Source organism: Rhinopithecus bieti, unplaced genomic scaffold (assembly GCF_001698545.2).
Source record: "Rhinopithecus bieti isolate Rb0 unplaced genomic scaffold, ASM169854v2 scaffold_21891, whole genome shotgun sequence".
Taxonomy (NCBI): domain Eukaryota; kingdom Metazoa; phylum Chordata; class Mammalia; order Primates; family Cercopithecidae; genus Rhinopithecus; species Rhinopithecus bieti.
Genome location: NW_016810869.1, coordinates 1,374,777 through 1,401,761, shown reverse-complemented (window position 1 = coordinate 1,401,761; position 26,985 = coordinate 1,374,777). Strand labels below are relative to the sequence as shown.

Genomic DNA, 26,985 nt, shown 5'->3' with positions numbered 1-26,985 from the left:
AAAAAAAAAAAAAAAAAAAAAAAAAAAAAAAAAAAAAAAAACAATGATGTAGCCATTTAAGAAAGAAACAAACTTGAACTTCTGGCATTGAAAAATATACTACAGGGAATTTCAAAACACAGTTTGAAGCTATAACAATAGACTAGACCAAGCTTAAAAAGAATTTTTGAGCTCAGAGACTGGCCCTTCAAATCAACCCAGTTAAAAAAAAAAAAAGGAAAATAATTTTTAAAATGAACAATAACTTTGAGAAACATGTGATTATGTAAAGAGAACAAACTCACAATCCCTGAGAGATGGAGAGACAGTACGCAACTTGGAAAACATATTTGAGGATATAGTTAACAGAAATTTTTCCATTTTTGCTAGAGAGGTAGACAAGCCAATAAAAAAATAAAATCTAGAAAATCTCTGTGAGACACTATACAAGATGACTACCCACAAGGCACATAGTCATCAGGGTTTCCAATGTCAAAGTGAAAGAAGAAATCTTAAAGGAAGCTAGGGAAAAGTGTCAAATCACAAAAAAGAGAACCCCATCAGGCTAACAGTGGACTTCTCAGCAGAAACCTTACACGCCTGAAGAGATCAGGGCCCTATGTACAGCATCCTTAAAGAAAATAAATTCCAAACAAGAATTTTGTATCCCAGCAAACTAAGCTTCATAAGTAAAGAAGAAAAAATCTTTTCTAGACAAGCAACTGCTATGGGAATTTCTTACCACTAGACCAGTCTTACAAGAGATTCTGCAGAGAGTTCTAAAGATCAGGATGAAACAATGATACCTGCTTCCACAAAAACACACTTAAGTACATAGTGACAGACCCTTAAAAGCAACTATACAATTGAGACTACGATGTAAACAGCTAACAACATCACAACAGGATCAAAACTTCACTTTGAATGTAGTATCAAAATTAACCTTGGATGTAAATGCTCTAAGCACTCTCAGTTAAAAGACACAGAGTGGCAATTTGGATGACTAACCAAGACCATCCATCTTTTGGCTTCAAAAGATCCAGCTCACATGTAACGACACCCATAGGATCAAAGTAAAGGGATAGATAGGATCAAAGTAAAGGGATAGATAGGATCAAAGTAAAGGGATAGAGAAAAATCTGTCATGTAAATGGAAACAAGAGGAGGTGTTGTTATTCTTAAATTGGACAAAGCAGACTAAACCAACAATAATAAGAAAGGACAAAAAGTGGCATTACATAATCAAAAAAGGTTCAATTCAACAAGAAGACATAACTCACCTAAGTATACATGCACTCAATATTGGAGCACTGAGATTTATAAAACAAGTACTTCTAGACATAAGAGAAGACGTAGTCACAATAAAATAGTGAATGACTTATCACCCCACTGACAGCTTTAGACAGAAAACTAACAAAGAAATTCTGAACATAAATTTGACACTGAACCAATTAGACATAATAGACACCTATAAAATATTTCACCCAACAACCACAGAATACACATTCTTCTAGTCTACACACAGAACACACTCTAAGATCAACCACATGCTTGGTAATAAAGCAAGTCTCAATAAACTAAAAAAAATCAGCAGTGTATTAAACATACTCTCAGATCACAGAGGAACGAAAATAGAAATCAAAACCAGATGATCTCCCAAAACCACACAATTACATGAAAGGTAAACAACTTGCTCCTGAATGACTTTTCATTAAATGACATTATTTAATAACCTTAACATCACAACTAGGGGAAACAAACACCAGAAAAGAAAGAAAAGAAAAGAAAAGAAAAGAAAAGAAAAGAAAAGAAAAGAAAAGAAAAGAAAAGAAAAGAAAAGAAAAGAGAATCCCAGAAGTAACAGAAGTAAAGAAATAGCTAACATCAAAAGTTTCTTCAGTGTGTTGAATTCACATTTGAGGTAGATGCTGAGGCACAATGGACCAATATACATGGTCCAATAATTGGATAGAAGATGGCAGACTAGAAGAAGATCATGTGTGCTCCTCTCACAGAGGGGGAGAAAACAGGCTAGTGAATACTGAACCTGCAAGCTGATCATCTGAGAAATCACGTCGGGACCCATCAAGGCAGCAGAGTGACACAGAATGCAGAGAGGAGTAGAGCTGTACACCAGCCTGTCTGGGCTCACCATGGAGACAGGAGAACCTCCCCAGTATGGGAAAGGGTGAGTGAACAAGAGCTTCTAGGGGATTCGTACTCTCCACAGAGTATGAATGCAAGCCTGGAAATGAGAGAATCCTCCCAGGTTCCCCAGGCCTTCCCCACTACCATGCTTCTAGACAGGCAGAGAGCCACCCGGACATTTTGAAGTGGCAAGTTTTGGAATCCAAGGAAACTTTTACAAGCCTTGGGTCCCAAAGCAGATGAGCACCAGCACCACATCCCCAGTAGAGGCCAAAGTTTTGGTGCCTGGGAGCAGTTGCTTCACTCCTCCTTGCTGGATGGGGCGTCACACCAGCTTCAGACCCAGCAGTCTCACTTCTGTGTGAATTCAGCCAGAGGACACAACCTCCTGTTATCTTGGAAAATACCCAGATGATAGGGTGGGTGACCCCATCCAACCCTGCAACTGGTAGCCAGGTGGGCAACACTTGCTAGAGCTTCTGGCCCAGTGGTCCTTGCATCTGTATGGATTCAGCCAGTGAGCACAACCTTCTATTGTCCCAGAAAGCACTTCGACAGCAAGGCAGGTAATCACACCCACCCCTGCCACTGCTAACCAGGTGGGCAGCACCTGCTAGACCGTTTGACCCAGTGGTTTTACTTTTCTGTGAACTCAGCTGGACTGCACAGCTTCCGGTTGTCCCAGGAAGCACCCAGAGAGCAGGGCAGGTGACTTCACCTACCCCTGCCACTGGTAGCCAGGTAGACAGTGCCTGCTAGAATTTCCAGTACAGCATTCCCACTTCTGTATGAACTCAGCAAGTGGGCACAGACTCATGTTGTTCCAGAAAGCATCCAGATGGCAGGGTGGGTGACTCAACCCACCCCTGCCTCTTGGAGCAAGGCAAGCAATGCCAGCTAGAGCTTACAGCACACTGGTCTTACTCTGCTTGTATTTGCAAAGGGACACAGCCTCCTGTTGCCTCAAAAACACACAGACAGCAAGATGGATAATTCTACCTGCTCCTGCCTCTCAAAGCTAGATGGGCTGCACCCATTAGAGCTTCCAGCCCAGTAGTCCCACCTCTGCCTGAACTCTGCAGGCAGGTGCAACCCCATGTTCCCCTGGGAAGACCTGGACAGCAGATTAGGGCTGACACCACAAGGATACAGCCTGTCTGCCAACTGTTGCTCCTGTCCAAGGGAGCTACTTAGGCCAGAACACCTAATAAAAGAAACATGGACACAGAGACAGTAATTGGAAGGAATACGTTAAAGACCCAGGGGCAAACTAGATTCAAAGCTTGTCAATAGAACCCACCTTATACAGCAATCAAACTCTGAAGGGTATCAAAGAAGACAAAAGCAAAAAAAATAAAATAAAACTTATCCAAAGGACAGCAACTTCAAAGATTGAAAGAACAGTAGCCAACACAGATAAGAAAAACACTAGCACAAGAACTCTAGCAACTCAAAAAGCCAGAGTATCTTCTTTCTTCAAATGACCATGGTAGTTCCTGGCAAGAGTTCTTAACCAGGAAAAAATAGCTGAAATGTTAGAAATGCAATTTAGAACATGGATAGGAACGAATATCATCAATGTTTAGGAGAAAGTTGAAACCCAATCCAAGGAATCTAAGGAATACAACAAAATGATACTGGAGATAAAAGATGAAATGCCATTTTAAGAAAGAACCAAATGGAACTAACAGAGCTGAAAAACTCTAAGAATCTCATAATACAATCCCAAGTATTAACAGCAAAATTGGCCAAGCTGAGGAAATAATCTCAGAGCTCAGAGACTGGTTCTCTGAAGTAACAGGCATAAAAAATAAAGAAAAAGCAATACAAGAAAAAAAAAACAAAACCTCCAAGAAATATGAGATTATGTAAAGAGACCAAATCTATGACTCAGTGGCTCACTGAAAGTCAGGAAGAGAAATCGAGCAACTTGGAAAACAAATTTGAAGATATCATCCACAGACACTTCCCGAACCTTGCTGAGGAGGCCAACACTCAAATCCAAGAAAGGCAGAGAATCCTTGTGAGGTACTATAAAGATGACTATTCCCTAAGATACAGTCACCAGATTCTCCAAGTTTGAAATGAAAGAAAAAATGTTAGAGGCAACTAGAAAGAAGAGGCAGGTCACCTACAAAGGGAAACTCATCAGGCTAGCAGTGAACCTTTCAGCAGAAATCCTACAGACCAGAAGTGACTGGGGGACTATATTCAGCATTCTTAAAGAAAAGAAACTACAACCAAGAATTTCATATCCAGCCAATCTAAGCTTCATAAGCAAAAGAGAAATAAGGTTCTTTTCAGACAAGCAAATGCTAAGAGAATTTGTTACCACCAGAGTTGCCTTACAGGAGGTCCCTATAGGAGTGCCATAGATGGAAGGGAAATACCATTACCAGCCAGAACAAAAACACACTAAGTGCATAGATCACTGACACTATAAAGCAACTACACAATCAAATCTGCATAATAACCAGCTAACATCAAAATGACAGGATGAAACCTGCACACATCTATATTAACCTCAAACATAATGGGCTAAATGTCCCAGTTAAAAAGCACAGAGTGGTAAGTGGGATGAAGAAGTAAGACTCAACCCCAGTCAAGAAGAGACCCTTCTCACATGCAACGATATCCACAGGCTCAAAGTAAAGGGATGGAATCTACCAAGAAAATGGCAAACAAAAAAAGTGAGGGTTGTTATTCTAATTTCAGACAAAACAGACTTTAAACCAATGAACAAAAAAGGCAAAAAGTGTCACATAATGGGAAAGGGTTCAGTTCAACAAGCAGACTTAACTATCTTAAATATAAATACACCAACACAGGAGGTCCCAAGTTCATAAAGCAAGTTCATAGAAACTTACAAAGAGAATTGGATAACACCACAGCAATAGTAGGAGACTTCAACACCACACTGACAGTATCAGACAAGTTATCAAGGAAAAAAAAAAAAATGTTAAAAATCTTGGGACCCAATTTTGACATTTGACCAAATGAGTTTAACAAATATCTACAGAACTCTCCACCCCCCTGAAAAACAGATTGTAAATTCTTCTCATCTACAAATGACACAAACTGTAAAATCCCACACACAATAAAAAATAAAACAACCCTCAGCAAATTCAAGAAAGCCGAAATCATACCAAACATCCTCTTGGACCATTGCACAATAAAAATAGAAATCAATAGTAAGAAAATTGCCCAAAATCATACAAAGATGTGGAAAGTAAACAGGCTACTCCTGAATAACTTTTGAGTAAACAACGAAATTAAATCAGAGTCAAGAAATTGTTTGATATTCACAAGAAAAAAGATACTTCATACTAGAATATCTGAGACACATCTAAAGCAGTATTAGGAGAGAAGTTTATAGTACTAAGTGCCCATTTCAAAATGTTAGAAAGATATCAAGTTAAGAATCTGACACCGAAAAAAGAGCAAACCAACCACAAAGCCTGCAGAAGATAAGAAATAACCAAAAAACAGAGCTGAACTGAAGCAAACTGATATGTGACATACCATGCAAAAGATCAGCATATCCAGAAGTTGGTTCATTGAAAGAATAAATTAGATTGATAGAATTCTAGCTAGACTAATAAAGTAAAACAGAGAAAAGATCCATATAAGCACAATTAGAAATTACAAAGGGTACATTCCCAATGACCCCACAGAAATATTAATAAAAACCATCAGAAACTACTATTAACACCTCTATGCACATAAGTTAGACAACCTGGAAATATACAACCTCCCAAATTTGAACGAGGAAGATATTGAATCCCTGAATACAATCATAATGCAATCTGAAATTGAATCAGTGATAAGAGTCCTACCAACCAGAAAAACTCCATGACCACACAGACTCAACTGAATTTCACAGACTCACAACTGAAAAGATGTGTAAGGAAGAGCTGGGACCATTCCTATAGAAACTATTTCAAAACAATTGAGGATGATGGACTTCTCCCTAACTCAGTTTATGAGGCCAGCATCATCCTGATACCAAAATCTGTCAGATACAAAACAACAACAACAACAACAAAACTGCAGGCCAATATTTTTGATAAATTTATATTCAGAAACTTTTTATATTCAAAAAATACTTGCAAACCAAATCCGGCAGCACATCAAAAAGGTACTCCACCTATGATTAAGTAGGCTTTACCCCTGTGATGCAAAATTGGTTCAACATTGCAAATCAATAAGTGTGATTCATCACAGAAACATAAGTAAATACAAAACCAAATGATCATATCAATAGATACAGAAAAGGTTTCTGGTAAAATACAACATCCCTTCATGTTAAAGAAACCTCAACAAACTAGGCACTAAAGGAACTTACTTCAAAATAACCGGAGCTGGCTGGGTGCTGTGGCTCACGCCTGTAACCCCAGTACTTTGGGAGGCCAAGACGGGAGGATCACCTAAGGTCAGGAGTTCGAGACCAGCCTGACCAATGTGGTGAAACCCTGTCTCTACCAAAAATACAAAAATTAGCCGGGAGTGGTGGCACGTGCCTGTAATCCCAGCTACTCAGCAGGCTGAGACAGGAGAATTGCTTGAACCCGGGAGACAGAATTTGCAGTGAGCCAAGATCATGTCACTGCACTCCAGCCTGGGTGACACAGTAAGAATCCCTTAAAAAAATTAATTAATTAATCAGCAAATAACAGGAGCCATCTATGAAAAACCCATAGTGATCAACATACTGAATGAGCAAAAGTTGGAAGTATTCCGCTTCAGAAATATACCAAAACAAAGATGACCACTCACACCACTGCTCTTCAATATAGCACTGGAAGTCCTAGCCAGAGCATTCAGGCAAGAGAAAGAAATGAAAACCTCTCTTTCAAATAGAAAGAAAGGAAGTCAAACTATTTCTGTTTGCAAATGATATAATCCTATACCTATAAAACCCCATAGTTTCTGCCTAAACACTCCTAGGTCTGATAAACAACTTAAGCAAAATCTCAGGATAAAAAATCATTGTACAAAAATCAGTAGCACTTATATACAAGAACAACGTCCAAGCTAAGAGCCAAAACAATAATGCGATTTCATTCACAATAGTCACAAAAACTTAAATTTTATAGGAATATACCTAATCAGGGAGATGAAAGGTATTGATAATGAGAATTTCAATATAATATTCAAATAAATCAGAGATGACATAAACAAATGGAAAAATATTCCATGTTCATGGATAGGAATACTCAATATTGTTAAAATGGCCATACTGCCCAAAGCAGTTTACAGATTCAATGCTATTGCTATCAAACTGTCAATGTCATTCTTCACAGAATTTGCAAAAACTATCTGAAAGTTCATATGAAACCAAAAAGAGCTTAAATAGTTTGATGCAGGCATCATGGCATTCAACTTCAAACTATACTACAAGTCTATAGTAACCAAAACAACACAGTACAGGTACAAAAAATGGACAAAAAGATCAATGGAAAAGAATAGAGAGGCCATAAATAAAGCCACATACCTACCACCATCTGACCTTTGACAAAGTTGACAAAAAACAAGCAATGGGGAAAAGGCTCGCTATTCAATAAATAGTGCTAGAATAACTGTATAGCCATATGAAGAAGGTTGAAGTTAGACTCCTTCCTTACATCCTTTACAACAATGAAATTAAAATGAATTAAAGATTTAAATATAAAATCTAAAACTATAAAAACCCTGGAAGGTGACCTAAGAAATATCATTCCAGACATAGGTCTGGGCAAAGATTTTATGACAAAGCTGCCAAAAGCAATTGCAACTAAACAGAAAATGACAAATGGGACCTAGTTAAACCAAAGTGCTTCAGCACAGCAAAAGAAACTATGAACAGATTTAACAGACAACTTATGGAATGGGAGAAAATATTTTGAAACTATGCATCACACAAAAGTCTAATATCCAGAATCCATATGAAAATTAAACAAATTAGAAAGAAAAAACATCAAATAATTCCATTAAAAAGTGGACAAAAGACATAGACATTTTTCAAAAGAAGACGTACACCCAGCCAACAGGCATATGAAAAAACACACATTATTAATCATGAGATAAATGCAAATTAAAAACAGTTTGATACCGTCTTACTGCAGTCAGAATAGCTATTACTAAAGTCAAAAAAATAGAAAAAAAATGATGACAAGGTCAAAAAGAAAAGGGAGAACTTATACACTGCTGGTGTGAATGTAAATAAGTTTAGTCATTGTGGAAATCAGTGTGGCAATTTTTCTAAAACCCTAAAGAAATGTGCCATTTCACCCAGCCATTTCCCATACCCAATCCAAGTATTGGGTATATGCCCAAAGGAATATAAATCATCCTACAATAAAGACAAATATAAGGATATGTTTATCACTGCACCATTAACAATAGCAAAGGTATTAAATCAATGTAAATGCCCATTAACAGTAGCCTGGATAAAGACAATGTGGCACACATAGACCATGGAATACTACATAGCCACGAAAATGTATGAGATCACATCCTTTTCAGAAACATGGATAGAGGTGGAGGCCATAACCTGACACAAACAAATGCAGGAAGAGAAAACCAAATACTGCATGTTCTCATTTATAAGTGATAGCTGAACTTTGAATACATATAAACACAAAGAAGGGAACAACGGACACTGGAGTATTTTCAAGAGTGAAGGGTGAAAGTAGGATGAGGATAAGTACCTATCAGGTACTATGCTCCAGGTAACGAAATAATCTGTACATTAAACCCATGTGACACACAATTTATGTATATAACAAACCTAAAATAAAAATTACAAATAAAAATAAAATAAAATCAGAGCAGGATTGAATGAAATTAAGAACCAAAATCTATACAAAGAATCAATAAAACCAAATGTCACTCCTTTGAAAGGATAAACAAAACTGATAGATCTCTATCTAGATTAAGAAAGAAAAAAAGAGAGATGATCCAAAGAAGCACAAGCAGAGATGACAAAGGTGACATTACAACCAATCCCACAGAAATGCTAAAGAACCTCAGAGACTATTATGAACAGCTTTATGTAAATAAAATAGAAAATCAATGGGAAATTGATAAATTCCTGGAAACACAACCTCCCAAGAAATTTTAATCCCAAACAGACCAATAATAAGTCCCAAAATTGAGTCAGTAATTAAAACCAATCAACCAAAAAGGGATGGATTCACAGCCTAATTCTAGCAGATGTATAAAGAAGAGCTTTAGGCTACCAATTTTACAAAAATTATCCCAAAAGATCAAAGAGGAGACACTTCTTGCTAGCTCATTCTACTATGCCAGCATTTTCCAGATACGAACAGATGGCAAAGATACAATTAAAAAATAAAACTACAGGCCAAAGCCCTGATGAACCTACATGCAAAAATCTTTTACAAAATACTAGCAAACTTCATCCAGCCCCACATCAAAAAGTTAACTCACCACACTCAAGTAAGCTTTATTCCTAAGATGGAAGATTGGTTCAACATACACAAATCAATAAATGTGAGTCAGTACATTAACAGAATTGAAAGCAAAAGACGTGATTATTTCAATAGACACAAGACAAGCTTTTGATAAAATCCAACATCCTGTCATGATAAAAACCCTCATAAAACTATGCCTTAAGGGAATACACCTTGAAATAATACAGAGTTGTCTATGACAAATCCATAGTCAATGTCTTGCTGAAAAGACAAAAGCTGGAAGCATTCCCTTTGAGACCTGGAACAAGACAGGGCTACCCACTTGCATCACTGCTATTCAACATAGTACTGTAAGTCCTAGCCAGAAAAATCAGGCAAGAGAAAGAAATAAAAGGCATCCAAATAGGAAAAGAAGTCAAATCATCTCTCTTCAATAATCATATGACTGTATACCTAGAAAATCTAAAGATTCTACGAAAAGGTGCCTACCACTGATGAATGGCTTCAGTTAAGTTTTGAGATATAAGTAAAAAAGCAGTAGTATTTCTAAACACTAATAATGTTCAAGCTGAAAATCAAAATAATTAAAAAATCCCATTTGCAATGGCTGCAACAAAAATAATGAAAAGCATAGAGAAATAGCTGATCAATGAGGTGAATGACTTCTACAAGGATAACTACAAACCACTGGTGAAAGAAATCAGAGATGACACATAATAAATGGAAAAATATTCCATATTCAGGGATTTAAAGAATCATTATCATTAAAGTGGCCATACTGCTCCCGAGCAATCTACAGATTTAACATAAATTATTTCAAGCCACCAATGTTATTTCTCACAGAACTAGAAAAGAACTACTAGACAATGTATATGGAAAAACAACAACAAACAAAAGCCCAAATAGCCAAAGCAATCCTTACCAAAAAGAGCAAAGTCCAAGGCATCACATTACTCTACTTCAATCTATGCTATACTACAAAGCTACAGTAACTGAAACAGCATGGTAATGGTCCAACAACAGACATATAGGCTAATGGAACAGAATACAAAACACAAAAATACAGCCACACACTCACAACCATCTGATTTTTGACAAAGTCAACAAAAACAATCAATGGGGAAAGGATTTCCTATTTAATAAATGGTGCTGGGATAATTTGCAATCTATACACAATCTACACACACACAGGAAACTGGACCCCTATCTCTTCTCATCTACAAAAATTACCTTAAGATAAAGTAAATAATTAAATGCAGACCTCAAATTATACAAATCCTAGAAGAAAATCAAAGACATTTATTTCTTGACATAAGTCTTGGCAAATAATTTATGGCTAAGTCCTGAAAAACAATCACAAAAAAAAAAATTGATAAGTAAAATCTAATTATACTAAAGAGCTTCTGCACAATCAAAGAAACTATCAACAAAGTAAAGAGACAAACTACAGAATGGGAGAATAATTTTGCAAACTGTGCATCTCACAAAGGTATAATATCTAGAATCTGTAAGGAACACAAAAAATGAAAAAGAAAAAAATAACATTAAAATTGGCATAAACAGACACTTTTCAAAGGAAGACACACAAATAGCCAACAAGCATGTGAAAAATATTTCTCACCACTAATTAACAAATAAATGCAAATCAAAACCACAATAAGATACCATCTCACACTAGTCAGAATAGCTACCATTAAAAAGTTAACAAATAATAGATGCTATCAGGACTGTGGAGAAAAGGGAAAACACACACTCTTGGTGGGAATGTAAATTAGTGTATCCAATGTGGAAAGCAGGTTGCAGATTTCTCGAAGAACCAGAAATAGAACTACTGTTCAAACCATCCAACCCACTACTGGATATACACCCCCCTTTCCCCAAAAAAGTTGTTCTAACAAAAAGACAAATGCACCCATATGTTCATTGCAGCACTATTCACAAGAGCAAAGACACGGATTCAATAACCTAGGTGTCCCTCAATGGTGGATTAAATGAAGAAAATGTGATACATATGCATCATGAAGTACTACACAGCCACAAAAAAGAACAAAATCATGTCCTTTGCAGCAATGTGGATACAATTGGATGCCATTATCCCAAGTAAGCTAACACAGAAACAGAAATTCAAATATGTATTTTCACTTATAAGGGGAAGCTGAACACAGGTACACATGGACATAAAGATAAGAACATTAGACAGGGGACTACAAGTGGCGGTGAAGTAGAAAGGGGAGGAAGGGTTGAAAAACTACCTACTGATTACTGTGCTTACTACCTGGGTAATGGGTTTGATCACACTCCAAACCTCAGCATTACACAATATACACATGAAACAAAAATGCACATGTGCCCTTTGAATCTAAAATAAAAGTAAAAATTTGTTCAAGTCTACTTAATATTATTTTATAATGTAAAATATAACTGTAGATGCAAAAATTTCAATCAAGTTCAAAGATAATTTGGAAGAATCTTACCTAATTCATCTGTTAAAAAACATTCTTTTAATACCAGAACTGCATTTTATGAGTATTATTTTATGTCTGTTGACAAAACATTTGCTGGCATTTCTGTGATGGAGGAAGAGAAAAAATACTTTTCAGCTTTTTGGAGTTATCCCTTCTCATGTTCACAGTAATCAAATAATTCTGTATTTTATACAAGAGTGCTATGAAATTTCTTTTGGTGGTTTTGTCATGAAGTCTTAGCACATGCCTATGTCCTGAATGGTATTGCTAGGTTTCCTTCTAGGGTTTTTATGGTTTAGGGTTTTATATTTCAGTCTTTAGTCTATCTTGTGTTAATGTTTGTATAAGGTGTAAGGAAGGGGTCCAGTTTCAGTTTCCCGCATATGGCTGGCCAGTTTTCCCAGCATCATTTACTGAATAGGAGATCTTGTCCCTATTGCTTGTTTTTGTCAGGTTTGTCAAAGATCAGACAGCTGCAGATGTGTGGTGTTGTTTCTGGGGTCTCTGTTCTGCTCCATTACTCTATATGTCATTTTGTACCAGTACCTTGCTGTTTTGGTTACTGTAAGTTTGTAGTATACTTTGAAGTCAGGTAATGTGAGGCCTCTAGCTTTGGTTTTTTGCTTAGGATTCTCTTGGCTATACGGGGTCTTCTTTGATTCCATATGAAATTTAGAATCCTTTTTTTTTTTTTTTTTTTTCTAATTTTGTGAAGAATGTCAATGTAGTTTGATTGGAAGAGCATTGAATCAATAAATTACTTTGGGCAATATGGCAATTTTCACAATATTGATTCTTCCTATCCATGAGGATGGAATGCTTTTTCATTTGTTTGTGTCCTCTCTCATTTCCTTGAGCAGTGGTTTGCAGTTCCTGAAGAGGTCCTTCACAACCCTTGTTGTGAAGAATTCCTAGGTTAACTGTATTCCTAGGTATTTCATTCCCTTTGTAGCGATCATGAATGGGAGTTCATTCATGATTTGGCTCTCTTTTTGCCTACTGCTCGTGTAAAGGAATGCTTGTGATTTTTGCACACTAGTTTTTGTATCCTGAGACTTCGCTGAAGTTGCTTACCAGCTTAATGAAATTTTGGGCTGAGATGATGGGGTTTTCTAAATATAAAATCATGTGGTCTGCAAACAGACAACTTCACTTCCACTCTTCCTATCTGAATACCCTTTATGTCTTTCTCTTGCCTGATTGCCCTGGCCAGAACTTCCAATATTATTTTGAATAGGAGTGGTCAGAGAGGGCATCCTTGTATTAGTTTTCAAAGGAAATGATTCCAGCTTTTGCTCATTCAATATGATATTGGTTGTGGGTTTGTCATGAATAGCTCTTACTATTTTGACATATGTTCCATCAATACCTAGTTTTTTGAGAGTTTTTAACATGAGCGGATGTTAAATTTTATCAAAAGCCTTTTCTCCATCTATTGAGATAATCATGTAGTGTTTGTCTTTGGTTCTGTTTATATGATGGATTATGTTTATTGATTTGCATATGTTGACCCAGTCTTGCATCCCAGGGATGAAGCTAACTTGATCTAGGTGGATAAGTTTTTTGACGTGCTGCTGGATTCGGTTTGTCAGTATTTTACTGAGGATTTTCGCATTGATGTTCATCAGGGATATTGGCCTGAAGATTTTTTTTGTTGTTGTGTCTCTTCCTGGTTTTGGTATCAGGATGATGCTGGCTTCATAAAATGAGCTAGGGAGGAGTCCCTCCTTTTCAATTGTTTGGAATAGTTTCAGAAGGAATGGTACCAGCTCCTTTTTATATTTCTAGTAGAATTCAGCTGTGAATCCGTCCAGTCCTGGGATATTTTCTTTTTTTTTTTTTATTGGTAGGCTATTAATTACTGACTCAATTTCACAGCTTGTTATTGGTCTATTCAGGGACTTGACTTATTCCTGGTTTAGTCTTGGTAGGGTGTATACATCCAGGAATTTATCCATTTCTTTTGGATTTTCTAGTTTATTTGCCTAGAGGCGTTTATAGTATTCTTTGATGGTAGTTTGTATTTCCGTGGGGTCAGTGGTGACATTCCCTTTATCATTTTTTATTATATCCATTTGATTCTTCTCTCTCTTCTTCTTTATTAGTCTAGCTAACAGTCTATTTTGTTAATTAAAACAAACAAACAAACAACAAACAAACAAACAAAAAAACAGCTCCTGGATTTATTGATTTTTTGGAGGGTTTTTGTGTCCCTATCTCCTTCAATTCTTCTCTGATCTTAGTTGTTTCTTGTCTTCTGCTAGCTTTTGGATTAGTTTGTTCTTGCCTCTTTAGTTCTTTAAATTGTGATGGTAGGGTGTCAATTTGAGATCTTTGTAGCTTTCTGATGCGTGCAGTTAGTGCTATACATTTCCCTCTTAACACTGCTTTAGCTGTGTCCCAGAGATTCTGGTGTGTTGTCTCATGGCTCTCATTGGTTTCAAATACCTTCTTGATTTCTGCCTTAATTTCATTATTTACTAAGGAGTCATTCAGGGGCAGATTGCATGAAATTGAAATTCCATGATTTTGTGTGTGCTTCTTAATTCTGAGTTCTAATCTGATTGCAATAGATGCTGGCAAGGCCCTAGAGAAATAGGAACAGGTTTACACTGATGATGGGAATGTAAATTGGTTGAACCATTGTGGAAAACAGTGTGGGAATTCCTCAAGGATCTAGAATCAGAAATACCATTTGACCCAGCAATCCCATTATTGGGTATATACCCAAAGGACTATAAATCATTCTACTGTAAAGACATGTGTACAGGTATGTTAATTGCAGCACTATTTACAATAGCAAAGACATGGAACCAACCCAAATGCCTATCAATAATAGACTAAATTAAGAAAATGTGGTACATATACACCATGGAATAATATGCAGCCATGAAAAGGGATGAGATCATGTCCTTTGCAGGGACATGAATGAAGCTGAAAGCCATCATCCTCAGCAAACCGACGCAGGAACAGAAAACCAAACACCGCATGTTCTCACTCATAAGTGGGAGCTGAACATGGAGAACACATGGACACAGAGAGGGGAGAAACACACACCAGGGCCTGTTGGGGGGTGGGGGTGAGGGGGAGGAACATAGAATACAGGTCAATAGGTGCAGCAAACCGCCATGACACACGTATACCTATATAACAACCCTGAACGTTCTGCACGTGTATCCCTTTTTTTTGTTGTTGTTTGCTTGTTTTTGTTTTTTAGAAGAAATAAAGAAAAAAAGAGTACTTTGAAAATAAAGGATTGGTTCACTTTGAATATATTCATAAATGTGAGGTTAAATTAATTTTCTAAGCAAGTTAAAATGGCACAGAAGATAATTATTTTAAGCACATAGTAATTGCTAAGCTTTGCAGTTTTATTTTTTTATTTTAGTTATGCATTTATGTTACAGGGGGTGTGTGGGAGTGAGAAAAAAATCTGTAAAATTAAGGTAGAATTGCCCATAAAGGCAAATTAGAAAAAAGTAGAAAGACTAAAAGTGAGGTGTCTCTGGGTCAGATGAGCAATAACAGGACTCACTTTCAGGTTTGACTTTTTATACCTGTGCGTTTGTCCATCCATACTACAGACAACGGAACGGATAATAGTTTCACAGAACCTCCACAAACCTGAACAGCATCAAAAACCTCCATCGCCTCCTGATATGTGAGGAGCTCTCAGCCATATGTTCATTGGCACCATATGTTCATTCGATTCCAGAAAGATTGTTTAGAACTGATCTTCCTATTGAGGCTTCATCTTTTACTAAAACTAGGCGAGCTCGAAAAACAAGTTGCCTGAATTTCCCTCCCTTTTCCAAAAAGTTTTGTTTCTGTTTCTTAGTTAGATTAAAATTTTAAGAAATATGCATCATAAAATATTTTAATAATAAAATATTTTTCCTCTTGGTTTATTCCAAAACGGGCAATTTTAATGATACCTTTCTTGTGCTACTTTCAAGGATGGAAAGCATACAGAAAAAGGATATGACTGAACTAATTTACACTCCCATCAACAGTGGAAAAGTGTTCCTATTTCTCCACATCCTCTCCAGCATCTGTTATTTCCTGACTTTTTAATGACTGCCATTCTACCTGGCGTCAGATGGTATTTCATTGTGGTTTTGATTTGCATTTCTCCAATGACCAGTGATGATGTGCTTTTCTTCACATGTTTGTTATCTGCATAAATTTCTTCTTTTGAGAAATGTGTTCATATCCTTTGCCCACTTTTTGATGGGGTTGTTTTTTTCTGGCAAATTTGTTAAAGTTCTTTGTAGATTCTGGATACTAACCCTTTATCAGATGGATAGATAGCAAACATTTTCTCCCATTCTGTAGGTGGACTGTTCACTCTGATGATAGTTTCTTTTGCTGTGTACAAGTTCTTTAGTTTAATTAGATCACATTTGTCAATTTTGGCTTTTATTGTCATTGCTTTTGGTGTTTTAGTCATGAAGTCTTTGCGCATGCCTACATCCTGAATGTTATTGCACAGGTTTTCTTCTAGGGTTTTTATGGTTATAGGTCTTACATTTAAGTCTTTAATCCATCTTGAGTTCATATTTGTATAAGGTGTAAGGTGATTCCTCAAGGATCTAGAACCAGAAATACCATTTGACCCAGCAATCCCATTATTGGGTATATACCCAAAGGATTATAAATCATTCTACTATAAAGACACTTGCACACACATGCTTATTGCAGCACTGTTCACAATAGCAAAGACTTGGAACCATCCCAAATGCCCATCAGTGATAAACTGATAAAGAAAATGTGGCACTATGCAGCCATAAAAGAAGGATGAGTTCATGTCCTTTTCAAGGACATGGATGAAGCTGGAAACTATCATTCTCAGCAAACTAACACAGGAACAGAAAACCAAATTCCACATGTTCTCACTCGTAAGTAGGGGTTGAATAATGAAAACACATGGACACAGGGAGGGGAATATCATACACCGGGGCCTGTCTGGGGGTCGTGGGGTAGGGGAGGAATAGCATTAGGAGAAATATCTAATGTAGATGATGGGTTGATGGGTGCAGCAAAACACTATGGCATGTATATACCTATGTAACAAACCTGCATGTTCTGTACATGTATCCCAAAACTTAAAGGTATATTTTTTTTAATAAAAAGGATTTTGAAGTTTATAACTCAAATAAATTTCTACTAATCTATTTTGTTTTGATGTTATTACATTTTAAAAAATGTATTTTATGAAATACTTGGTAAGAAAAAAGTATACAATGAAGATAGATCTTTTGTCTCATTTTAATATGCATATGAGAATATGATACAATTGTTTTAGAACTTTTTTTATGTTCTATATTCTAACTCCACAGCTCCTGCCTTGTATAGAAAATGCAGCTGTAACCCAGTCCCTGTTGGACAAGGGGTGGAACAGATGGCTTGTGATCCTGTACTGCCTACACATTAGGGAAGCACCAAGGCTTAGATGGAATACTATTTTTTTTAGTACTAACAGTGCTAAAGTGAGAATAAATCATCAATCAGGGGGATGGAAGCCACCGAGCCTGCAGTCACGGATATTCTACTGCTGTGCTTGCTGTTTTTCCCATAGGTCCTGAACAAACTGAAGTGCGGCTGCTTCCCAAGACCAGTAATTAATCAGAAGAAGGTCTCTCCAATTCCCAGTTTGTTCTCAACCCTAGAGCCTAGATGACACACGCTTAAACTCTTCCATGTTACTGACCACATAATTTACTGAACAGTATGATCAGCCATTAAATTTTCTTGTCTGCATTTTTGAGAGAAAGGGAACTTGACTTGAAATTACTGATCATTTTGTCAACTTCATTCCATTGTGATTATTTTTTCAAAGCCTATATATCCAGTGCATACTTAATCTATATTTAAAAGATATCAATGTTTTTATGAAATTTAACTTTGGGGTTGGAAAATATTCATATGCTATTAAAGGTTAACTTAAATAAGAGTACATCTCTAAAATTAATAGAAAATATTAGATTTTTCTATTATTTAATTATGATATTAGAAAATGTATGTGATATTTTCTTGATAGAGCATCTTCTTTTTAGCCACATGTACAGGAGCAATATATGAAAATAGCAGCAAATATCAGTGTACCAATAAGTGACATGTGAATTCCAATATACCTTCAAGGTAATAAAGAAAAAAATCACGTACTTAATTGTGTGTTCCATTAAGTCTTTCCAATTTACAAGAGAGAAAAGAAAAAGTAATATACTTGCTATGAATATTCAGTCTTGTATGTATGGGCCAATGTTTAGAGAGGTATAAGATGATGAATAATGTTTCCTTTTTACAATTATTATTTTGAGCTCTCTAATGTAAGTAGTAGTTTCTATAGCATAATTCTCTCTACAACATCATTTGCTTCATATGTCTATCTCTTCAAATATTTCTCCAACATCAGCTCATCTTACCCCACGATTTCTCAAGATAGGAAAAACAGCAAAACAAACAAAAACTTACCTTTCCAACATACTGAGGATCTGGTCCCATATGTTCTTCTAAAACAAAGAACTGATTCCATACCCATCCCCTTTTGGGACGATGGTGGACTTCGGTTTCACCTTCAATGTGTTTGGTTTGGTTTCTCGTCACCTTGATGGAGCTGTGGTGAGCAGTTCCATAACACCTCTGCACAAAACAGAGACACACTAGGACTGGACAGATGCAAGATGTGCTCGTAATTTTCATTGTAAGATAACTTTCCAGTTCACAGTTTTCCTTCTTTTCCTTGTCAGCTACAAATGCTTAGTGGGCATTCAAGAAAGAAGCCAGAGCATCTTTAGGAAGGACAGTCCAAAGTAAATTGTTTAGCGTGTCCATGATTTAACTGTCCATCAGGGAAAGGTCAGATCACATTTACATTCTGAACCACTTGGAAAATCAAAGCTGTAGTTGTCTGATTCCAACTCTTCACAGTAGTTGAACACAAGCAACCATTTTCAACCTAATGGAAAGAGAAAATTATCTGTGTTACAAAACATGTTTTTTTTAACTATTTGCTCTGAATACAAATGATACTATTTTGCAATGTGATACTGATAGGCAAAGAACATATGCAAATTCTTTAGGACACATCCAGAAACCTATACACCTATATATCTACATGTATTTTCACATGAACCTTCCTGTTTGTTCCATTAATTCTCAATTACAAATGTATGTATAATTCTTGTTTTTGTTAGACATAATACAATGTGTTATATATAATACAAATTAATTACCTACTGTATGAGACTCATCAAACTTTGACAAAATATCCCAAGGCCTGAAAAATTGTCACAGACCATAACAGCAATCAAATAAGTACTTAAAGTGCTCCGTAAGTAAAATGGAAGAAAATAAAAGAACAAAGAAAAAGGTGGCTGGAAAAAAAATGAATGCAAGTGAAAATTACTCCAGGCTTGGGGAACAGATTGGATGAGTTGAGTGTGAGTAAGAATGCCAATTTGGCTGAATTATAAATTGTGTAAATTTTGATAGGTCCTGCATATCTACCCAGGGTATGGACTTCACACACTGACAAGGCAGATTTTCAAGCTAGGGAATTACATTACTAGGCTTGATTTCTAGTACACATGATTCTAGCAATTATCTAAAGACAGGATTTAAAAAAGGAAAAAAAAATAGTGGCAAATAAACAGAGGAAAAATGTTTCGATTTTTTAAATAAAAATAAATAAATAAACATTGAAGACATGAGTGTAGGTTATACTATGATTGGGCAACAAAGTAAAATATGAAAAATATTTCTGCAAAACTAATGACAGGATTTGGGAGAGACACGAATGACTGAAATTTGGGCCAGGCACGGTAGCTCACAACTGTAATCCAAGCACTTTGGAAGGTTGAGCCAGCCAGATCACTTGAGGTCAGGAATTTGAGGCCAGCCTGGCCAACATGGTGAAACTCTATTGCTACTAAAAATACAAAACTAGGTAGGCGTGGTGGTGCATGCCTGTAATCCCAGCTACTCGAGAGGCTGAGGTAGGAGAATCACTTGAACCCAGGAGATGGGTGTTGCAGTGAGCGGAGATTGTACCATTGTACTCCTGCCTGGGCAACACGAATGAAACTCTGTCTCAAAAAACTGCAATAAAATAAAAAGAATGACTGAAATTTATTCTTATTTAAACTTATTTAAAGCATATAAATTGTGCATCAAGTTTTGCTGTACTGTTATATATGTGTGTTTGAATATGTGTTTAGGAAGGTTACATTGTTTCAAGAATATGGCTATTTCATTTAGTAAAAACTATTAAATAAATCACTTCCTCATTGCATGCAATTCATCCCTGTAAATCAGCACAAACTGAAATGTAGATCTGAATAAATAACAAATTGACATAACAGTATAAGTAATTTATAATACTGAAAACAAATAATCAGTTACAGCATGATTCTCTTACACAGTTGAGGACAGATTTGGTCACGAAGGAAAAAAGTCACATGAGACTCAAGAGCAGGGCATATTTCTCTGAGTATTTCTTTCCATACATGAGGGTTAATAATAGTGCTTACTTCACCTTCGTGCTAGAATTGTATAGGATTAGAAGAATTGGAATTTCATTATCATTTGACAAATATAAAATTTACTTTTTTAAATATTTTCTGAAAGCAAAGGTATTCTTCCCTCTAGTTTAAATCAAAACAACATCAAAACTCTCCTAAAATATAAGAGAGAGCAATACTATTCTAGCTCCAACACGGCAAGAGCACTGGAAAGAGAGTCAGAAATCACAGGTTTTATTTTCTGACAGTTTACTTACTATATGAATTTATGTGAACCATCTCATTTTTTTCAGTCTCGCTGTCCTCATTTATTAAAATTTGTGACTGGAATACCTGTATTTAATATTCTTTCCAGGATTTGTAATAAATTATTTGAATAAGTTTATATTAAACTTTTTATTTCCCAAGAGATTCTTAATTTTCAAATCATGACCCCCCCCCCCCAAAAAAAAAGAAACTTTATCCAGTTTTTCTTCTTAGAAGCCAAGTTGTTGAAGATATAGAAGGTGTTGTATTTTAATACTTTCACACCATTTGGTGTGATTTTCAAATAAAATTAACATCTTTGCCCTTCATGCTAAGTTGTTTAACCAAGCATAATTTACGAGTACAAGGTGAAGAAAGTGGCTTTTGTAATGCATTACAGATATGTAAAATTAGTGTTTTCTTTACAATACCGATTGTGAGTCATTCCAAAAATATATAAATGCATTTTGATCTACATATGCTTTATATGTTTATGAAACTCTATTATGACAATTATGAAAAGAGAAGATATATACTGTGCTATGGAATAAAAGAACAAATGTAAACATCACTACAGTGCTTATGGAGACAATTTTATTACTATATAATAAGAGGACAAAACTTCAAATATAAGATTTTTTTGCATTACTGCAAGAAATCCACCTCTGCATAGGTTAGAAAAAATTGAAATGCAAATAGTAAGAAAATAAACCACTGACTGAGACCAATACAATAGAAATAAGTGGTAGACATTTTCCATTTTATGACTGAGCAGTGTTCAAAGACCCTTCTGTTTTCATGGAAGATTCCAATATGTGAATTCTGATAAACCGAGCCCTAACTTTCACCACTAAAGACTTAGGCACTGATATGGTCTGGCTCTGTGTCCCCACCTAACTCTCCTCTTGAATTGTAATCTGAATTGTAATTCCCATTTTGGCAAAGGGATCTCATGGGAGGTGATTGTATCATGGGGGCTGTTCCCTCATACTGTTCTCTTGATAGTGAGTGAGTTATCACAAGATCTGATGGTTGTATAAGGGGATCTTTCCCCTTCACTCTGCACTTCTCTTTCCTGTTGCCTTGTGGAGAAGAACATGTTTGCTTCCCATTTTGCCATGAGCATAAGTTTCCTGAGGCCTCCCCTGCCATGTGGAACTGTGAGTCAATTAAACCTCCTCGCTTTATAAATTACCCAGTCTTGGGTATTTCTTTACAGCAGCATGAAAATGAACTAATACATTTTTACCAGCAGAGTGGGGTGCTGCTATAAAGATACCCAAAAATGTGGAAGTGACTTTGGAACTGGATAACAGGAAGAAGTGGGAACAGTTTGGAGGGCTCAGAAGAAAATAGGAAGATGTGGGAAAGTTTGGAACTTCCTAGACACTTGTTGAATGGTTTTGACCCAAATATCCATTATTCATTATCAAATGGATAATGATGTGGATAACAAAGTCCAGATTGAGGTGGTCTCAGATAGACATCAGGAATTTTTTGGGAACTGGAGAAAAGATCACTCTTGCTATGTTTTAACAAAGAGACTGGTACCATTTTGTCTGTGTACTAGAGATCTGCGGAACTCTGAACTTGAGAGAGATGGTCTCACATTGGAACTTATGTTTAAAAGGGAGTCAGGAGGCCGGGGCGCGCGTGGCTCAAGCCTGTAATCCAGCACTTTGGGAGGCCGGAGACGGAGCGGATCATGAGGTCAGAGCAGATCGCAGACCATCCTGGCTACACGGGTGAAACCCCCCGTCTCTACTAAAAATACAAAAACTTAGCCGGGGCGAGGTGGCGCGGCGCTGGTCAGTCCAGCTACTCGGGAGGCTGGGCAGCGAGACATGGCGTAAACCCGGGAGGCGGAGCTTGCAGTGCAGCTGAGATCCGCGCCACTGTACTCCAGCTCGGCGCGACAGAGCAAGACTACGTTTCAAAAAAAAAAAAAAAAAAAAAAAGCAGAGCCATAAAAACTTTTGCATAAAACTTTGGAAAACTTGCAGCCTGATAATGTGATAGAAAAGAAAACTCATTTTATGGAGAGAAATTCAAGCCAGCTGCAGAAATTTGCATAAGTAACAAGGAGCCAAATGTAATTCACCAAGACAATGGGGAAAATGTCTCCAGGGCATGTCAGAGACCTTCATGGCAGCCCCTCCCATCAGAGGCCCAGAGTCCTAGGAGGGAAAAAATGGTTTCCTGGGGCAGGCCCAGCGCCTTGCTGTTTTGTGCAGTCTTGAGACTTGGTGCCCTGTGTTCCAGCCATGGGTAAAAGAGACCACGGTACAGTTCAGCTTGTTGCTTCAGAGGGTGCAGGCACCAAGCCTTGCACCAAGTGGCTTCTACATGGTGTTGGGCTTGCAGATGCACAGAAATGAAGAACTGAGGTTTGGGAATCTCCACCTAGATTTCAGAGGATGTATAGGAACACCTGGATGGCTAGCAGGAGTTTATTGCAGGGATGGAGCCCTCATGGAGAAACTCCATTAGAGCAGTGCAGAAGGGAAATGTGGGGTCGGACCCCCACACAGAGTCCACATTGGGGCATTGCCTAGTGGAGCTGTGAGATGACAGCCACCGTCTTCCAGAACCCAGAATGGTAGATCCACTAACAGCTTGCACTGTGCATCTGAAAAAGCTGAAGACTTTCAATGTCAGCTGTGAAAGCAGCCAGAGCAGGGGCTTGCATCCTAAAAAGCCACAGGTGTGGACTGCCCTAGGCCATGGGAGCCCACCCTTTGCATCAGCCTGCCCTGCATGTGAGACATGGAGTCAAAGGAGATTATTTTGGAGCTTTAAGATTTAATGACTGTCACACTCGAGTTTGGACTTGCATTGGGCCTGCAGCTCCTTTGTTTTGGCCAGTTTCTCCCATTGGAGAAGAATTCTAAGATTAATTCTTATTCAAAAATGTTCCCATTTCAGGGAGCATTTATCCAATGCCTACATCCCCATTGTATCTATGATGTAACTAACTTGCTTTTGATTTTTATAGGCTCCTAGGTGGAAGTGACTTACCTTATCTCAGATGAGACTTTGGACCTGGAGTTTTGAGTTAATTCTGGGAAGAATTAAGATTTTTGAGGGACTGTAGGGAAGGCACATTTGTGTTTTGAAATGCGAGAAAGACAAGATTTGTGAGGGGTCAAGAGTGGAATAATATGGTCTGGGTCTGTGTCCTCACCCAAATCTCATCTTGAATTCTAATCTGAATTGTAATCCCCATTTTGGGGGAGGGACCTCATGGGAGGTAATTGGATCCTGGGGGCTAGTCCCCACGCTCTTCTCACGACAAGAGTTGTCTTGAGATCTGATGATTTTATAAGGGGCTCTTTCCCTTTTGTTCTGCAATTCTCTCTCCTGTAGCCTTGTGAAAAGGGGCATGTTTGTTTCCCCTTCCACCATGATTGTAAGTTTCCTGAGGCCTCCTTAGCTTTGTAGAACAGTGAGTCAAATAAACCTCTCTCTTTTATAAAATACCCAGTCTTGAGTATTGTGTGAAAATGGACTAATACAGGCACCAAATACTTTCTTTCTACATCCTTTCATTAGAAATCTCATCAATGACATATGCACATAAATGATATACTCAAATGATGGAAAGATGTAGGAACAGTTGAGAAATCTTCCACAGCAGTGGCAATTATTTCAAGACCCAAGTATAGCGGTGGTGAGTTCTGCAGAAATGACAGGCAGAATACAGTGGCATAAATTAAAAGAGTTCTAGCTACATTGTTCTCGTGCCAAGTACTTGACATTCTTTCTAACTGTCTAAATTCCATTGTTTCCTACTTCTCCCTAAACCTGATTCGTAAACACCCTCAACAATTCAATTGCTATCCAAGACAACTCAAACAAATGTATTTTCTGTTTTTTATGTCCAGAGTTGACTTCTGGTGTTTGAAGAAAAGAACCTTCTCTAATAAAAAGCATTACTGTTGTAATAATCCAAAAAATAAGTTGTTTCCAAATAATGCATTATGTGAAATAATTTATAATATAGACCTCTGCTTTCTGCTAAGTACTGAATGTAAGTGATTCAACCCTGCTTTCTGAGACTCATCGCTTTCCTCTGTAACTATTCTCTTTCATTAGTAAAGTTAATAAAACTGTACTGCAAGATAAGAGATGTGACCTCTACTGTACATTTATTGGAACACCGTCACACTTGTATTGGCACTTTATTTTCTAAGTTTCACATTTCTCATTTATAAATCAAGGGCTTTCAGGTGGGTACAGTGGCTCATGCCTGTAATCCCAGCACTTTGGGAAGCTGAGCCAGATATATCAGTTGAAGTCAGGAGTTCAAGAGGAGCCTGGCCAACATGGTAAAATCCCATCTCTACTAAAATTATAAAACTTAGCTGGGCATGGTGATGCATACCTGTAATCCCAGCTATTTGGGAGGCTGAGGCAGGAGAAACTCTTGAACCCAAGAGGAAGAGGTTGCAGTGAGCTGAAATTGCTTCCCTGCTCTCCAGCCTGGGGGACAGAGTAAGATTCTGTCTCTAAATAAATAAATGATAGCTAGCTAGCTAGCTAGATAGATAGATAGATAGATGATAGATAGATAGATAGATAGATAGATAGATAGATAGAGTAAATCAAGGGTTTCTGTTGAATTATGTTTAAGCCTGTTCACTTTCCTAAATCTTTGTATTTATTATTTAATAACTGTATCACTTTCAAATGACTTTCTTTAGTTTGCTGAATTACTCAAATCACTGAAGATTATATCATCAGCTATACATAGCTCTTCAGTACAGTCATTCCTTCAGAGAGTTCTGAGGAAATACCATTCTCAATAATAAAATAATTCTCATATGTACCCCAAATGTTATTGCTTGTCCCTAGGGTCTTTGACTGAATTTTGTTACCCAGTTGGTTCTTAGTTCATAAACCCTAGACTCTAAGGAGGTCTTAAGAATATTTTCTACTAGCTTTTAAAAACAGTTTTCCTTTGTTCTTTTCGTTGATTTAAAAATTGTCAGTGTAAAAAATATTCTGGCTACATTACTTCATGAATGGATCATTCCATTCTCCATATGGGTGGGATGACATAAGATATCATTTCTCATATGTTGACCATGATATTCTATGTTGAATAGAATTATAATTGCCATTAAAAATCTAAAATGTAGTATTATGTGTTGTTGGTAGGGATATTATCTGGTTTTGTGTAGAGCAAGCCTAGCTTAAATAGAAAATGTCAAAGAAGATACACTTTGATAGAAAGATCTTATTTTTTGGAATGACTTTCATTATGGGATATATAAGGACCTCTTATGTGGAGAAGGACATGTCAAAGAGATCACGAGGCTCATACACAGAAACTGACTTGTCAACTGTCAAAATGTAGATTTATCAGATGATAAGGCTGTTTTTCTGGAGAAGATGACTAACTTTGAAAATAATAGAACTTACTTTCTCCAGGATGAATTATTTAAAGTCATCATACTGTCAGACAGATTTAAGTATATAAAATTTTCATTATTATTGATTGCTGGGGTACTTACATAAGGTGAAAGTTACAGGTATTGAATAAAAGCTCAGGGTTTTTTTTTCCAGGTTTAACAAATAATTCACTATTTGCTATCTAACTATATGTATTTTTCATCCTCAGAATGTTAACCTATATATCTGTCCTCTGAATGCTTAAAATTATCTTTGAATTGGTGGTTACAGGCGTAACTGCCATTGATGGCAAGACACAACCTCAGGTACAGGTCTGACCTTGAGGCTATGGTTTCCATTATTTTGGTATCTAATGATTAGCAGTAACAGTATCATTCTATCATTCTAAGATTAATTCTTATTGAATTTCCAATGGCATTGGCTTCTGAATTTTTGTTTTGCCTTATTATCTTTTACTCTTAAATTTTACAATTTTTCTCTATAGCTTTGTTTAATCTCAATCAACAATTTATCAGTTTAATAATTAATTTTATTCTTCTCCATCTGTGTCCCTTGGCTTAAGTATTTCTGGCTTACTGTTAAAATGCAGATATCCACAAACCACAAGGAATTGTAGAGAGTCTCATCTAAATTAGTTGCAAGCATTATTTCCAGACTGATTTCCAAACCTGTATGTTCAATTTCATTTTGACCATTTCAAGATATTCTTATAACCTTAGGGTTTTGATTAATTTGGGTAAAATAAATTACATTTGCTGAAAGCAGATATATATATATATATATATATATATATAT

The 26,985-nt window shown here is 36.8% G+C and overlaps 1 protein-coding gene across 4 annotated transcripts in view; it reads right to left on the bottom strand.

Moving 5' to 3' along the window:
* Positions 1-26,985, bottom strand: part of CDH18 (cadherin 18) — a 1,176,273-nt gene that overhangs the window by 365,350 nt on the left and 783,938 nt on the right. For all 4 annotated transcript variants that reach the window (XM_017893219.1, XM_017893218.1, XM_017893220.1 and 1 more), the window contains one exon: positions 18,482-18,965. In XM_017893219.1, coding sequence (XP_017748708.1) covers positions 18,482-18,709 — 228 coding nt within the window. In that variant the 5' untranslated portion in view covers positions 18,710-18,965. The remainder of the gene's footprint in view (positions 1-18,481; positions 18,966-26,985) is intronic.